At 44.9% G+C, this 16,339-nt stretch overlaps 1 protein-coding gene across 1 annotated transcript in view; it reads right to left on the bottom strand.

Moving 5' to 3' along the window:
- Nucleotides 1-4,552: 4,552 nt before the first annotated feature.
- The window catches only part of LOC129858902 (contactin-associated protein-like 2), a 197,650-nt gene continuing 185,863 nt past the window's right edge, over nt 4,553-16,339 (bottom strand). Inside the window, exons 16-21 of the mRNA XM_055928132.1 lie at nt 15,089-15,307; nt 11,701-11,789; nt 10,813-10,960; nt 6,926-7,156; nt 6,565-6,698; nt 4,553-6,288 (exon numbers count right to left, since the gene is read on the bottom strand). Coding sequence (XP_055784107.1) covers nt 5,971-6,288; nt 6,565-6,698; nt 6,926-7,156; nt 10,813-10,960; nt 11,701-11,789; nt 15,089-15,307 — 1,139 coding nt within the window. The 3' untranslated portion in view covers nt 4,553-5,970. The remainder of the gene's footprint in view (nt 6,289-6,564; nt 6,699-6,925; nt 7,157-10,812; nt 10,961-11,700; nt 11,790-15,088; nt 15,308-16,339) is intronic.

The raw sequence follows: 16,339 nt of genomic DNA, 5'->3' as shown, positions 1-16,339 counted from the left end.
CGTTTTCCACCAAACGCTTTCTGGTTCCTATTTCACTGGCTGGCTGTCCCTCAAGTGTTGTCTCTACAGCTCTAGTGGACTCCGGTGCCACTGGGAACTTCATCGACCAGGCCCTCGCATCCTCCCTGAACTTAACTTCATACCCGCTTTCCTCTCCTGCCCTGGAGAGGACGCGACCATTGGGATCTGGTACAATTACGTACATCACAGCACCTCTCACCCTCACTGTGGGACCCATGCACCTGGAAAGCCGTCCCTTCCTCATCACCACCGCACCCGTACACAAAGTAATCCTCGGTCTCCGTGGCTCCAACTTCATAACCCCACCATCTCCTGGTTGAGGATGAGAATCACCAGAGGACCTGCCGGAGGACCTGCTCTCCCGCATCCTGTGGATCCACATTGGTGGAGGGTCTTGTGAGTGCCCTCCAGCCTATCAATCTGTCCTCCCAAATCGTTGGTACCGTGTGTTGGGACGTAGATGTGGACATCCGCCAGGCTCTGGAGAGGGAACCCACTCCTGCTACCTGCCCTTCAGAGCTTATCTACAGTACCAGTCAAAAGTTTGGACACGCCTACTCATTCAAGGGTTTTTCTTTATTTTTACTATTTCCTACATTGTAGAATAATAGTGAACACATCAAAACTATGAAATAACACATATGGACTCATGTAGAAACCAAAAAAGTGTTAAACAAGTAAAAATATATTTTATATTTGAGATTCTTCAAAGTAGCCACCCTTTGCCTTGATGACAGCTTTGCACACTCTTGACATTCTCTCAACCAGCTTCATGAGGTAGTCACCAGGAATGCATTTCAATTAATAGGTGTGCCCCAGTGTGTTAGAGCCAATCAGTTGTGTTGTGACAAGGTAGGGTTGGTATACGGAAGGTAGCCCTATTTGGTAAAATACCAAGTCCATATTATGGCAAGAACAGCTCAAATAAGCAAAGAGAATCGACAGTCAATCATTACATGGTCAGTCACTCCGCAACATTTCAAGAATTTGAACGTTTCTTCAAGTGGAGTCACAAAAACCATCAAGCGCAATGATGAAACTGGCTCTCATGAGGACCGCCAAAGGAAAGGAAGACCCAGAGTTACCTCTGCTGCAGAGGATAAGTTCATTAGAGTTACCAGCATCAGAAATTGCAGCCCAAATAAATGCTTCACAGAGTTCAAGTAACTGACTGCATGAATCAGGCCTACATGGTCGATTTGCTGCAAAGGAACCACTACTAAAGGACACTACTAAAGGACACCAATAATAATAAGAAACTTGCTTGGGCCAAGAAACACAATCAATGGACATTAGACGGGTGGAAATCTGTCCTTTGGTCTGATGCACTGGCGGACTGGCCTTCGGGAGCACCGGGACATTTCCCGGTGGCCTAAGGGTCGTATTGGCCTTCGGTGAACAGTCAACTTGACCAGCGATAATATAGCAAGCAGGAATGAGTTGAAGGAGAATCCACACATCAGGCATGATTCTCACTCTCTCGCTGCAGTGTCCCCGTGCGAGGGTGCACGTGGCAAAAATAACATCAGGTCTCTCCGCGACGCACATAGCAACCGTCTACCTGCTTCTCTACCAAAAACATTTTACACACACGGTGAAATGGACGGTCAGAAAAGGAAAGGTGGAGCAGAGGGAGAGAATAAAAAAGAGAAAGGCCCTTGCCACAGACGCAGCTAAATACTGCAAAATAAGCAACATGTTCGCCAGTAAGGGACCAGGTCAGTCAAAAACACTAGCTAAAAAACACGACACCCAGCACGGCTAGCTAAGTAGCCTAGCTAATAATAGTTACACAACGGCCGGTAGGCTAAACCGTTTGCACGTCTTACGTCTTCGTGGAGAAATTATACCATAGCAATGAGTGCAACATAGCAATCATAATATGACATTGAAGGCAATATGTTTCAACTAGTAAAATAGTAAACCTAGACTATGGACTTGACAGCATTCGGTCATGACTCATGACATATAAGCTAGGGAAACAGGCTACAGTAACGTAACCATAATACAGCCATGAACGTAACACAGTAGCCTGTGTGACACAGCACAGGCATTGACAAAGATCATTAGCGCCATTAGTACCAGCATTACAAGTTACTACAATAATATACAGCTCTGGGAAAAATTAAGAGACCACTCCAAATTAACAGACCACTCCAAATTAAGAGACCACTCCAAATTAACAGACCACTCCAAATTAAGAGACCACTCCAAATTAAGAGACCACTCCAAATTAAGAGACCACTCCAAAATAAGAGACCACTCCAAATTAACAGACCACTCCAAATTAAGAGACCACTCCAAATTAACAGACCACTCCAAATTAAGAGACCACTCCAAATTAAGAGACCACTCCAAATTAACAGACCACTCCAAATTAACAGACCACTCCAAATTAAGAGACCACTCCAAATTAACAGACCACTCCAAATTAAGAGACCACTCCAAATTAAGAGACCACTCCAAATTAAGAGACCACTCCAAATTAACAGACCACTCCAAATTAACAGACCACTCCAAATTAAGAGACCACTCCAAATTAACAGACCACTCCAAATTAAGAGACCACTCCAAATTAAGAGACCACTCCAAATTAACAGACCACTCCAAATTAGGAGACCACTCCAAATTAAGAGACCACTCCAAATTAACAGACCACTCCAAATTAAGAGACCACTCCAAATTAACAGACCACTCCAAATTAACAGACCACTCCAAATTAACAGACCACTCCAAATTAACAGACCACTCCAAATTAAGAGACCACTCCAAATTAAGAGACCACTCCAAATTAACAGACCACTCCAAATTAAGAGACCACTCCAAATTAACAGACCACTCCAAATTAACAGACCACTCCAAATTAACAGACCACTCCAAATTAACAGACCACTCCAAATTAACAGACCACTCCAAATTAACAGACCACTCCAAATTAAGAGACCACTCCAAATTAACAGACCACTCCAAATTAACAGACCACTCCAAATTAACAGACCACTCCAAATTAACAGACCACTCCAAATTAACAGACCACTCCAAATTAACAGACCACTCCAAATTAACAGACCAATTCAAATTAAAAGACCACTCCAAATTAACAGACCACTCTTATTTTTTCCCAGAGCTGTATTAATGTAGACTACTGATATACTAATGATAGTGAGTATGATAATAGTCTTTTCTTTGTAAAGGTGGAGAAGGAAGCAGCACTAGAGCTTCAGGTGCTCCTGCAGAACTGGAGATGGTGGTCAGTTCACTCCAGCAGGGAAACTACTTCCCCTTCCCGTGCCTAAGCGGCCTTGGTCACATCTGTCCATAGACTTTGTAACTGATCTCTCCCTTTTTGATGGTTTTACAACTATTATGGTCGTTGTTGACAGATTCTCCATAATTCCTGATGTTTTATCCCTCTCTGGTCTAACCACCGGCACTATGGCCTTCCGGAGGACATCGTTTCCGAACGTGGTTCCCGATTCACGTCGCGGGTCTGGAGAGCCTTTATGGAGAAGCTGGGGGCCACGGTCAGCCTCACATCCGGGTCCTGGCCTCAGTCTAATGGGCCGGTGGAGTGGACCAACCAGGAGCTGGGGAGGTTCCTAAGGAGTCACTGACTGGCAGGGGGAGGGGGCCCAGTTCCTTCCCTCGGCGCAATATGCCCAGAACTCATTTCGTCACTCCTCCACTGGGCTGACTACCTTCCAGTGTGTCCTGGGATATCAGCCGGCCCTGGTTCCGCGGATTCCGAGCCAGAACGAGGCCCCTGCAGTGAACGAGGGGTCCAACGTGCAGAGGAGGTGTGGAAAGCCACCAACGCGAGGCTCCAGCGCACTGTCCATCCTGGTGATCGCATCTGGCTCTCCACAAGGAAACTCCTGCTCCACCTACCCTGCCGGAAGCTGAGCCCCCAGTTTGTGGGACCCTTCAAGGTCTTCTGAAGGGTTAATAAGGTAACTTACCACATACAATTCCCCACCAACTACCGGATCTCAACCTCCTTTCATGTTTCCCTCCTCAGGCCGGAAGCAAATGAGAAATAAGTGCACTCAGGCCTGAGCTTCCAGAAGGTCAAAGGTAATTACTTTAAGTAGCAGTTCTCTCTCTGTGGGTCTAATCCCAAGAAGTTCTGGAAAATGGTTAAAGACCTTGAGAATAAACCCTCCTCCTCACAGCTGCCCATGTCCCTTAATGTTGATGATGTGGTTGTTACTGACAAGAAGCACATGGCTGAGCTCTTTAATCACCACTTCATGAAGTCAGGATTCCTATTTAACTCAGCCATGCCTCCTTGCCCGTCCAACATTTCCTCATCTCCCACCCCTTCTAATGTGACTAGCCCCGATGCTCCTCCCTCTTTTCCCCCTGCCCCGCTACAAAGTTTCTCCCTGCATGTGGTCACTGAGTCCGAGGTGCTAAAGGAGCTCCTGAAACTTGACTTAGACCCTTTCTTCTTTAAGGTTGCTGCCCCTATCATCGCCAAGCCTATCTCTGAACTTTTTAACCTGTCTCTCCTTTCTGGGGAGGTTCTCATTGCTTGGAAAGCAGCCACAGTTTGTCCTTTATTTAAAGGGGGAGATCAAGCTGATCCTAACTGTTATAGGCCTATTTCTATTTTGCCCTGTTTATCACAAGTGTTGGAAAAATGTGTCAATAATCAACTGACTGGCTTTCTTGATGTCTATATTATTCCCTCTGGAATGCAGTTTGGTTTCCGCTCAGGTTATGGATGTGTCACTGCAACCTTGAAGGTCCTCAATGATGTCACCATTGCCCTTGATTCTAAGCAATCCAAGCACTTCCTTACAAAAATGATTTTTTGTTGCGGTAAACTTCCTACAAGTTTGTGGCAAATTTGCTGCAAACTAAATAGCGTGTTACAAAATGTTGCCAGAAGTTTGCAAATGTTTGCCACCAGTGGTGAATCTACAGCAAACCTTTGGCAAGAATAATATTTTGTGGCAGATGGATACCCAAACGTGCAGCAAATTGGCCAAAGGTTTGCCACAACGGTCTGCCAGAAGCTTGTTTGGTATCCGTACGGGCTATCTTAGCTCTAGTGGTGAAAACTCAGCCTCACTGGTGGTCTCCCTGTCACCTACACACACTGAAACAAGTTGTGACGAAAATTTCAAACACTCAGCTCATTACTTGATTAGTTTGCTACATATTATGATTGTTGGATTTGCATATCACACTGTACATCAAACTGTAATCACTAACCTCCCATGGACAAAGGTTTTGAAAGTTCCCTCTGCAAGTATTGATAGCAAGAATATGCTGTTTCTGAGTGGTGTGCCAGAATGTTGGTCAGAACTGAACTGCAAAGAGACCCATGTCTACTTTGGCATATGAACACACTCTTCTGTATATTGCATATCAGTTCAGTTCAATCTTGTTGTTTTTGTTGTTGCCTAAAATCCATTTGGAAATAAATCCAGATTGTGAAATACATACTTGTGTATGAATTATGTTTTGGAAATAGAAACTGGGCGAGATGGTGAGTAGGGCCTCTGTTGTGTCCTTCAGTCTTAAAATGGCAGCTCTGCAGTTTCAGATGGGGTTATGTTGGTGTGTGTGTGTGTATGAGCATGTGTGACAAGGAAAGGGGCATTATTCCCTGTGGTATTAGTCTGCTGTACATCGATCAATGGTTCTAGCTAGGAAGGGAACTCAGCCATTCCTTCTACCTCACTGACTGCCACCAGCCCAGAACAGAGCAGGACAACCAGGAGTCATGGAAACCAGGAGGATTGGAAACCAGAGCAGTGACCAGGAGTAAGGAATACTATACTGCACTAAAGTCTTGTTCAGGAGGACTCAACATTGTGAATGTTGCAGATAGAAATGTCTTGTATAGAGCTGACATGAATCCCTAATCCTTCTACAGAGGAGCATGCCTGTTCTACATAACATATTTACACCTGAAGCAAAACATACCTATTGAACATGTTACAGAAACCAAACCAGACTAAAATGTGTGAAATCCCTGTCTGGCAACAATAGACATGACTGTGTCCTGGTGAAAAACAGTCTTCTAGTTACCTCTAGTGGACACATAGCGCAACTACAATACATCTGTACAGCTCCTGTTGCTGCTCTCTGAATAGGCCTACGTTCTCTGCCAGGGCCAAGCAGACCTCTGTCACATACACGTATGCGATGCTTGTACTCACCAAATACTTTCCCCAGGAATAATGTCTTGACCAGGTTGAAGTGTGTGTTTGAAGCCTCTGGGAGAGAGTAGCTGACAGGGGGGTAGTGGTCCAACTGGAGACGAAGAGAGCATGGGAGAGAGAGAAGATCACGATGCAAACCACTGAACCATTTCCATAGTCAATCATCAACATCCTTGTGGATCTTTGTACAAACGGGCCGACTCATATCCACGAAGCTTCAAGCCATTGTCAATCCCTCAAGTCCTGTGACAATAAGAGAGGCTTTTGTCTCCCTCTTGTGGTTAGAAATGGACATGTCTGAAGTCATCATAGACTATGCTTGGAAGGCGGAGAGAAGGTGTGTGTGTGTGTGTGTGTGTGTGCATACCTGTATGGTGATAGTCCTGTTGATTCTGGACATGTTGATAGTGTGTGGCTGTCCGTTGGCTAGGTTACGCTGGTCCACGTCTATGGTGAACGGCTCCTTGAGACCGCCCAGGTTATACCGCACCTGGAGAGTTCCTACACACACATACACACACACACGTACGCACGCACGCACGCACGCACGCACACACACACGCACGCGCACACACACACACACACACACACACACACACACACACACACACACACACACACACACACACACGAGAGACCTTACATACTGCATCTGCAACATACCTGAGGCAGAGCCCACGTGTCTGTGTGTGTGTGTTGATAAGTGTCTGTATGTGTTAGTGTCTCACCATTCTGCCGTAGAACCAGTGCCAGGTAGTCTTGTGTCTTGGAGCTGACGTACAGCAGTATAGCCGGTGTGTTGGATGTACTGAAGCTAAACGCTACTGCTTCTCCTGTCAGATTCACTTCCTGTGCAGTTAAAGGTTGGGCAAGGAACCTTGCATCCTGATTGGCTGCCGCTGCCTCTGACAGGAAGTTGTATCTCACCAGAGTGCCCGCCTCAAAGAAGCCCCCCACATCTTAGAGAGAGGAGAGAACACATACACGCAGAAGGTCAACTGGTGGGGACTTTACCGTGAGACACATGCTTACAAGCCCTTCCCAACAAAGAAGAGTTTAAAATAGTTACACAACAGGAATAAAAGAAAATACACAAAAATGGAGCTATATAGCCAATGACATTGAGGAGTATACCACATCAGTCACCGGCTTCATTAATAAGTGCATTGATGACATCGTCTCCACAGTGACAGTACGTACATATCCAAACCAGAAGCCATGGATGCTGCTGTTTTAAAGGAGCGGGACACTAATCCAGACCCTTATAAGAAATCTTGCCACGCCCTCCGACAAACCTTCAAACAGACAAAGTGTCAATACAGGACTAAGGTCGAATCCTACTACAACGGCACGTCGGATGTGGCAGGGCTTCCAAACTATCACAGATTAGAAAGGGAAACCGAGCCACGAGCTGCCCAGTGAGGCAAGCCTACCAGACGAGCTACATACCTTTTCTGCTTCGAGTCTAGCAGCACTGAACTAATTGTTCTGGACGACTGTGTGATCACTCCCTCCGTAGCGGACGTGAGCAAGACCTTTAAACAAGTTAACATTCACAAGGCCGCAAGGACCATACAGCACAGCAAACCTGTACCGGTGCGCCAAGTCTGGAACAAACAGGACCCTTAACACCTTCTACCACCAAGCTATAAGACTGCTAAATAGTTAGTTAAATAGTTAACCTCGAATACTGTATCTATATTGACCCCCTTTGACACATCCGCTGCTGTTGCTGTTTATAATCTACCCTGTTGCCTAGTTACTTTATCCCTAGCTATACGTACAGATCTACCTAAATTACCTCGTACCCCTGCGCATCGACTCAGTAGTGGTACACCGTGTATATAGCCAAGTTATCGTCACTCATTTTGTGTATTTATTCCTTGTGTTATTATTTCTCTACTGTTTCAAAAATCTTTCTCTCACTGCATTGTTGGGAAGGGCCCGTAAGAAGTCTACACCTGTTGTTTACAAAGCATGTGACAAATACAATTTGATATACAGGGAGTACAAGTACCAGATCAATGTGCAGAGATATACAAGGTATTTGAGGTAGATATGTACATGAAGGCAGAGTAAAGTGACTAGGCATCAGGACAGATAACAATACAAGTCAAATAAAGGACAGAGAAGGAGCAGCATATGATGAGTATAAAAGCGTGTGTGTAATGTGTATGTATGTGTGTTTGTGTTGTGTCGGTATGCGTGTGTATGTTGTGTGTGTGTGCGTACTGTATGTAGTGTATGTGAATGTGTGTGTGTTTTGTGTGGGAGTGTCAATGTAGTGTGTGTGAGTGAGTGTGTACACTGAGTCTACAAAACATTAAGAACACCTTCCTAATATTGAGTTGCACCCTCTTTGCTCTCAGAACAGCCTCAATTCGTTGGGGCATGGACTCTACAAGGTGTCAGAAGCGTTCCACAAGGATGCTGGCCCATGTTGACTCCAATGCTTCCCACAGTTGTGTCAAGTTGGCTGGATGTCTTCGGATGGGGCCACAGTGTCTCCTGACCGCTCCTGTCTCAGCCTCCAGTATTTATGCTGCAGTAGTTTATGTGTCGGGGGGCTAGGGTCAGTTGGTTATACCTGGAGTACTTCTCCTGTCTTATCCAGTGTCCTGTGTGAATTTAAGTATGCTCTCTCTAATTCTCTCGTTCTCTCTTTCTTTCTCTCTCTCTGAGAACCTGAGCCCTAGGACCATACGTCACGGCAAACCGGGCATGATGACTCCTTGCTGTCCCCAGTCCACCTGGCCTTGCTGCTATTCCAGTTTCAACTGCTCTGCCTGTGGTTACGGAACCCCTACCTGTCCCAGACCTGCTGCTTTCAACTCTTAATGATCGGCTATGAAAAGCCAACTGACATTTATTCCTGATTATTATTTGACCATGCTTGTCACTTATGAACATTTTGAACATCTTGGCATAGTTCTGTTATAATCTCCACCCGGCACAGCCAGAAGAGGACTGGCCACCCCTCATAGCCTGGTTCCTCTCTAGGTTTCTTCCTAGGTTTTGGCCTTTCTAGGGAGTTTTTCCTAGCCACCGTGCTTCTACACCTGCATTACTTGCTGTTTGGGGTTTTAGGCTGGGTTTCTGTACAGCACTTCGAGATATTAGCTGATGTACGAAGGGCTATATAAAATAAACTTGATTGATTGATTGATTGGGTGGTGGACCGTTCTTGATATACACAGGAAACTGTTGAGCGTAAAAATCCTACTTTAACCTGTCTCCTCCCCTTCATCTACACTGATTGAAGTGGATTCAACAAGTGATATCAATAAGGGATCATATCTTTCACCTGGATTCACCTGGTCAGTCTACGTCATGGAAAGAGCAGGTTTTGTATATCCAGTGTATATGGTGTGTATATAAAGTCTGGTGAGTGTATGTAGGGTCAGTGCAGATAGTGTTGCAGATAGTTTGTGTACCATTCCTTTACTATTTAGCAGTCTGGCTTTTTAGCAGTTTAATGGCTTGGGGTAGAAGCTGTCTCGGCCCTAGTGTACTGGGCTGTCCGCACCACCCTCTGTAGTGCTTTGCGGTCAAGGGCGGTGCATTTCCATACCGAGCGGTGATGCAGCCAGTCAAGATGCTCTCGATGGTGCAGCTGTAGGACTTTTTGAGGGTCCGAGGGCCGATGCCAAATCTTTTCAACCTCCTAAGGGGGAAGAGGCACTGCCGTCCCCTCTTCACGACTGTGCGCGTGTGTGTGGACCATGTTACGTCCTCAGTTATGTGGACGCCAAGGAACTTGAAGCTCTCTTCCTGTTTCCTCCTATACTCCACGATCAGCTCCTTGGTCTTACTGACATCGAGGAAGAGGTTGCTATGTCTGTAACTAGAGGCAGCAGAGATGCTGATAAGAATAGAACATCACTCTCTGTTGTAAGTGGTGTGTGTGTGTGTTGTTCATTACAGAGTCCTAGTTGTCTGTCTGTGACCCCAGGGAATGGCAGTACAGTAGCAGCAGAATGAGGGCCGATGCCAAATCAGTCCTGATAATATGCCAAAACATATCTCTGGTGAGATGCCAAAACAGTCCTGATAATAATATTCTACCTCAGGAACCAGGTGTAAATAGGGATATAATGGAAATACGCTTCGCCATTATGACTGATAATAATATTCTTATTCATATTATGACTGCGCTCATATGACACAGACAGGAGAACAGAGGGAGCAGTATCCTCTGGAGTATCTGAAGGGCATAACACACACTCACGTGTAGATAAATAAACACACACTAGTTTCCATTACATTCAAGACCTCATTTTCAGTTTACACACACACACAGAACACTGGGGAGGTCCTTTCATGTCAGCTACTTTGCATATTCCTGTTTTATGTTTTCTATTCCCACATGCTGTCATCTGACACATACTCCCGGTGTCGTCACCCCCGACTGGCGTAAAACACAGCAAAACAAGCTTAAGTTTAGGAAACAAATGAATTTATGTGTCAACTTTCTTGCTATGAAGTCTCACTGCGACTGACAGAAACTAACTCTTACTTCTGAGTAAATATTGCCCGTTCCTCCGTAAACAAAGGCTGCTGGTTACACCGTCCAACAGCCTAGCAGTCATTTCAGGGTTCAGCGATTAGCTCTCACCTTTGGTGCAGAAGGGTCCATCGTATGCCGTGGCAGTGCAGTCACAGGAGTAACCATTATATTTCTCCACACACTTTCCTCCGTTCCTGCAGTACATCCCATAACTGGTACAATGACCCTGACAGCCTGGCTTTACACCTGGAGTTACCTAGAGAGAAAGGGATAGAGATGGAGAGCGAAAGAGATGGAGAGAGAGAGAGATGGAGAGAGAGGGATGGAGATGGAGAGAGATGGAGAGAGAGAGATGGAGAGAGAGGGATGGGGAGAGAGAGAGATGGATATGGAGAGAGAGATGGATATGGAGAGAGAGATGGAGAGAGATGGAGAGAGATGGACGACATGGAGAGAGATGGAGAGAGAGATGGAAATGGAGAGAGAGATGGAAATGGAGAGAGAGATGGCGAGAGAGATGGAGAGAGAGTGATGGAGAGAGAGATAGGGAGAGAGAGAGATGGAGAGAGAGAGATGGAAATGGAGAGAGAGATGGAGAAAGAGGGATGGAAATGGAGAGAGATAGAGAGAGATAGGGAGAGAGAGATGGAGAGAGAGATAGGGAGAGAGATGGAGGAGAGATGGAGAGAGATGGAAATGGAGAGAGAGAGGGAGAGAGAGAGATGGAGGAGAGATGGAGAGAGAGATGGAAATGGAGAGAGAGAGGGAGAGAGAGAGATATGGAGAGAGAGAGAGAGATAGGGAGAGAGAGAGATAGGGAGAGAGTAGAGATGGAAATGGAGAGAGAGATATGGAGAGAGAGAGATAGAGATAGGGAGAGAGAGAGAGAGAGATAGGGAGAGTTTGACTTTTGGATGCTCTTCATTTGCGTTAGTAAAGAGAACTTGATTTATTTTTAGATGATGAAATTAAGGAAATCAATCAACCAATCGTCACCTTGGCCCTCTCCTCAAGGTCAAGGGTCACACCATTCATCCTGAGGGAGCGAATGCATCCCAGAAACCCCCTCTGACCCCCTGCTGCACCTAGAGACAGTGAGCGAGAGAAGAGAGAGAACATAGAGAGATAAAATGAACTTTGTGCTAGGAATAGAGATAATTTCCCTCGAGGTCGAGCTGGGGGTATATATGACTGTTGATGGTCACAGTGACTTAACAGGCCAGAGGGAAGGCGCTCCAGCCCTATTTAACCTGACCTTGGCACTTCATTGATTTATTAGTGCGGCTGATTGGCTGGAGATGTCACACCCCCATTTAGCCAGATCTACATCAGACAGACATTGTGGCCCCCCAGGACTGGAGTTGCCCACCACTCAAGTCGTGTGTTAGTGTGTGTGTGTGTTAGTGTGTGTGTGTGGTGCACTCCTGGCCTCTCTCTGGCAGCCTCCATAGGTAAATGACTCTGTAATGATGTACTAATGAACTAGCATAATACATTCATTAGGACAGCACAGTCCAGGGGGAGAACCCCACTTCCTCACACACAATATCCAGTAGAATACCTTCACTCTCTGAGCCACACAGTGCATACCAAGGCCAGGAGAGGCATTAGCAAGCATGGTCACAGACCAGAAGACCTGCCCTGCATGAAATGGAAAAGACTGCATGGACATAAACTGAAAGTCATCAACTGTAGCTCTGTATATTATACACCTGTTTCTATACTGACAAACATATACATGCAACATGCAACAATTTCAGAGATTGTACAGAGTTACAGTTCATACAAGGAAATCACACAATTGAAATAAATTCATTAGGCCCCTAACCTATGTATTTCACATGACTTGGGACCAGGCCCACCCACTGCAGGGCCAGGCCCAGCCAATCAGAATGGGTTTTTCTCCACAAAAGGGCTTTATTACAGACATAAATACTCCTCAGTTTCATCAGCTGTCCGGGTGGCTGGTCTCAGACGATCCTGCAGGTGAAGAAGTCAGATGTGGAGGTCCTAGTCTGGGCTGGCCGGTTGGACATACTGCCAGATTCTCTAAAACGATGTTGGAGGTGGCTTATGGTAGAGAAATTATTATTCAATTCTCTGGCAACAGCTCTGGTGGACATTCCTGCAGTCAGCATGCCAATTGCACGCTCCCTCAACTTGAGACATCTGTGGCATTGTGTTGTGTGATAATACTGTACATTTTAGAGTGGCTTTTTAATTGTACCCAGCACAAGGTGCACCTGTGTAATGATCATGCGTTTTAAAATCAATTTCTTGATATGCCACACCTGTCAGGTGGATGGATTATCTTGGCAAAGGAGAAATGCTCACTAAAAGGCATGTAAACAAATTTGTGCCCAAAATTCGAGAGAAATAAGCTTTTTGTCTGTATGGAACATTTCTGGGATCTTTTATTTCAGCTCATGAAACATGGGACATTGCATGTTGCGTTTATATTATTGTTCAGTATATTGACACGTTAATGTTACCTACTGTCTTTGCAGGTCAATGAAGCAGGCTTCCCTGTGAGAGTTGCATCGCAAACATCGTGTCACACACACACACACATAACACACACATGCAGTGACCGAGCAAGTCTCACACACACGGTGAGACGAGGAGAGCATGCAACGAATAAAAAAGAGAAACAAAGAGAAAAAGAACAACATGAAAAACATGCAGAAAATGTATGAAATATAATGCAAAATAATATCAACATTTAAAATAGAACTTATTACCAAATAATATCACACATAAATAACCCAGATCATGTAGGAACCACCTAGGTGAGATATCGGGCTGTTTTCTCCCATGTACCTCTGTGTTTATAACACCAGTTTTAGAATGCAAATCACACCCACTGTAGATCCCATCTGAGCCTGATTCAATTTCCCCCGACCAGGCAAATACTCTCACTGCTCCGACACATGCTGATGATCTGCCAGAGAGACACAGTCAGGTGTTTTATGGTGCTCCTCTCTGATCCAACATAAACTAATAGGTCCCATGGCTGTATGGAGGTGATGGAAGAACTGATTGGGTTTAGTTGATGATCTGATGTCGATTAGATTGATAGATTGATCCTCGAGGGGTTATTCAGCGAGTTGGTTCCCTGAAACCTACTATACATGCAGATGAGATAGCCAAACTATGAGTTGTATCAGTCTTTATAAGCTGTTATTAAAGTTTCCTATCACAAATCAATATGTGCCCGTATGGCTGTATGGTTATTAACGGTGGCATATAAAGATCGATTCTATTTACTTTAATTCGATTCAATTCGATACAACTTTATTAATCCCCTCCGGCAATTCAGGAAGATGCAGTGTGATAATGTTCTTCCATCCAATCCGCCAAAAACTGATGAGACGATGGAATTTGGAACGTCTTATTGGAATTCAGAACTATCAGACTTTGGAATGTCTGATTGGAATTGAGAAGTGTCTCAAAGGAAAATAACTTTTCAGAGTCAGAGAGAGAACGAAGGAAGGAAAGATAATTTAATTCAAACTCAGCAGTTTTTCTCTCCACCCTAAATCCAGTTTGATCCCTGTCGTCAGTGTTAAAGTATTGGCAGGTCAGCAGGCTGAGACAGAGGAGTGAAAGGAAAAGATAACGCCCAGCCATTCAGCTCTCTAACTCCTGTTCTCCTCTGCTCCTAATGACCTTCCCAGTCATTGTGTCGAGAAGAGAGGGAGAGGACGAAACAATCAAAATAGCACAATGTACATGTAGGGCCATTCTGTGTGCCATAATGAGGACCTCATCCATTGTCTCTGTGTGCTGTTGAAAAGTCTTAATCTTCTGCAACTGTTAATACGCTAACACAGTCATAAAGATAAAGAGTCAGGACTAAGTGAATTAGGTTTGTTTGACTCACATAATTCCTTGAACTTTGTTAACATCAGCCGTGTGAAACAGTGGGATATCTGATGAAACCTTAAGAGCTTATCTTCATTATCACCAGTCGTGTCTAAGCTTCAGAGAACCTACTTAGAAACATAAAGACACTGTGGCTCTTACTAATGGATTCTTATACCTTTATTTAACTAGGCAAGTCAGTTAAGAACAAATTCTTATTTACAATGACGGCTTAGGAACAATGGGTTAACTGCCTTGTTCAGGGGCAGAACGACATATTTTTAACTTGTCCGCTCAGGGATTTGATCTAGCAACCTTTCGGTAACTGGCGCAACACTCTAACTACTAGGCTACCTGCCATTATACTGGCACCATCTATATCACCAACTTATTACATTTTGTAAAGTAAAAATATTGGCAATATTGTTGAATGAAATGAAAACGTAGTATAGTATTGTACTATTTTTCTGTTGGTGTGTGAGCGTGCATGTGTGTGTGTGTGTGTGTGTGTGTCTCTTACCCACATAAAGCTGACTAAACAGCTCTAGCCTTGTGTGTCCCTGTGGAGGGGCGGGACGAGTTTCCCTATAGTTCAGATCCAGCTGTAGCACCGCCTCCTTCACATTCCGCTCCGCCATCACACGATGCCATTGGTCATCGTTGAGGGGCGTGGCTGAATGGACGGCCAACTCCACGGGACCGTTCCCCACATCAAAGGAGAACGAGACAACAGTAGGAGCTTGAGAAGGGGAAGACAACGTTAATCGGTGCCATGTCCACAAACCACCAACCACATTCAATCTATTTACTTCAATGCATAAAGTACCTTTGGTTTATAATAGTCAACATTTTTCATCTCATAAGTCATTGTTTTCCAGTTGTCCACCCTGAAATTCTACAGTTCGATATCTAATCTAATGTCTCATTATTTATGTAGAGTCATTTAACTCTTATAGATTTCAGCTTTACTGTGAAGATGATTTCACTCAGTGTTTGATGGAGCTAATTCACCAAAAGATTGATAAACACACATGCACCTCTACACACACACACACACACACACACACACACACACACACACACACACACACACACACACACACACACACACACACACACACACACACACACACACACACACACACACACACACACACACACATTCTCTCTTTCATCGTGTGTATGCGTGTGTGTGTGTGTGTGTGTGTGTGTGTGTGTGAGTGTGTGTGTGTGTGTAGAGGTGTGTGTGTGTGTGTTGGTAGAGGTGTGTGACTGTGTGTGTGTGTGTGTGTTTTGTGTGTGTTTGTGTGAGTGTGTGTGTGTGTGAGTATGTGTGTGTGTAGAGGTGTGTGTGTGTGTTTGTGTGTGTGTATATAAACATGCCACTAGCCACCTGTTCAGTCCAGATGTTACTACCTAAAGGATGTGTGTGAGTTACTCTCCTTTCTCCCCTCTCAATCACACACTGATCACCACTGTTATAACTCATCTCCTTCTTCTCTCCCTCCAGAAACAACAGAGAGTCAGTTAGCTGAGTGAAACACAGTCAAACACAGAGTCTGAAAACAGACTAACTAATCTCCCTCTTCTCTCCCTCCAGAAACAACAGAGAGTCAGTTTAGCCTCTGTTAGCTGAGTGAAACACAGTCAAACACAGAGCCCCAGTGTGAAAACAGACTAACTAATCTATTGTGGGCCTGAGCACGACTTGGACAAACTCCAACAAATCTCCCTCTTCTCTGTCTCCATCTCTCCCTCTATCCCATCCCCC

The sequence above is a fragment of the Salvelinus fontinalis genome, chromosome 7, assembly GCF_029448725.1.
Source record: "Salvelinus fontinalis isolate EN_2023a chromosome 7, ASM2944872v1, whole genome shotgun sequence".
Classification (NCBI taxonomy): domain Eukaryota; kingdom Metazoa; phylum Chordata; class Actinopteri; order Salmoniformes; family Salmonidae; genus Salvelinus; species Salvelinus fontinalis.
This window is presented reverse-complemented; position numbering and strand designations above follow the sequence as displayed.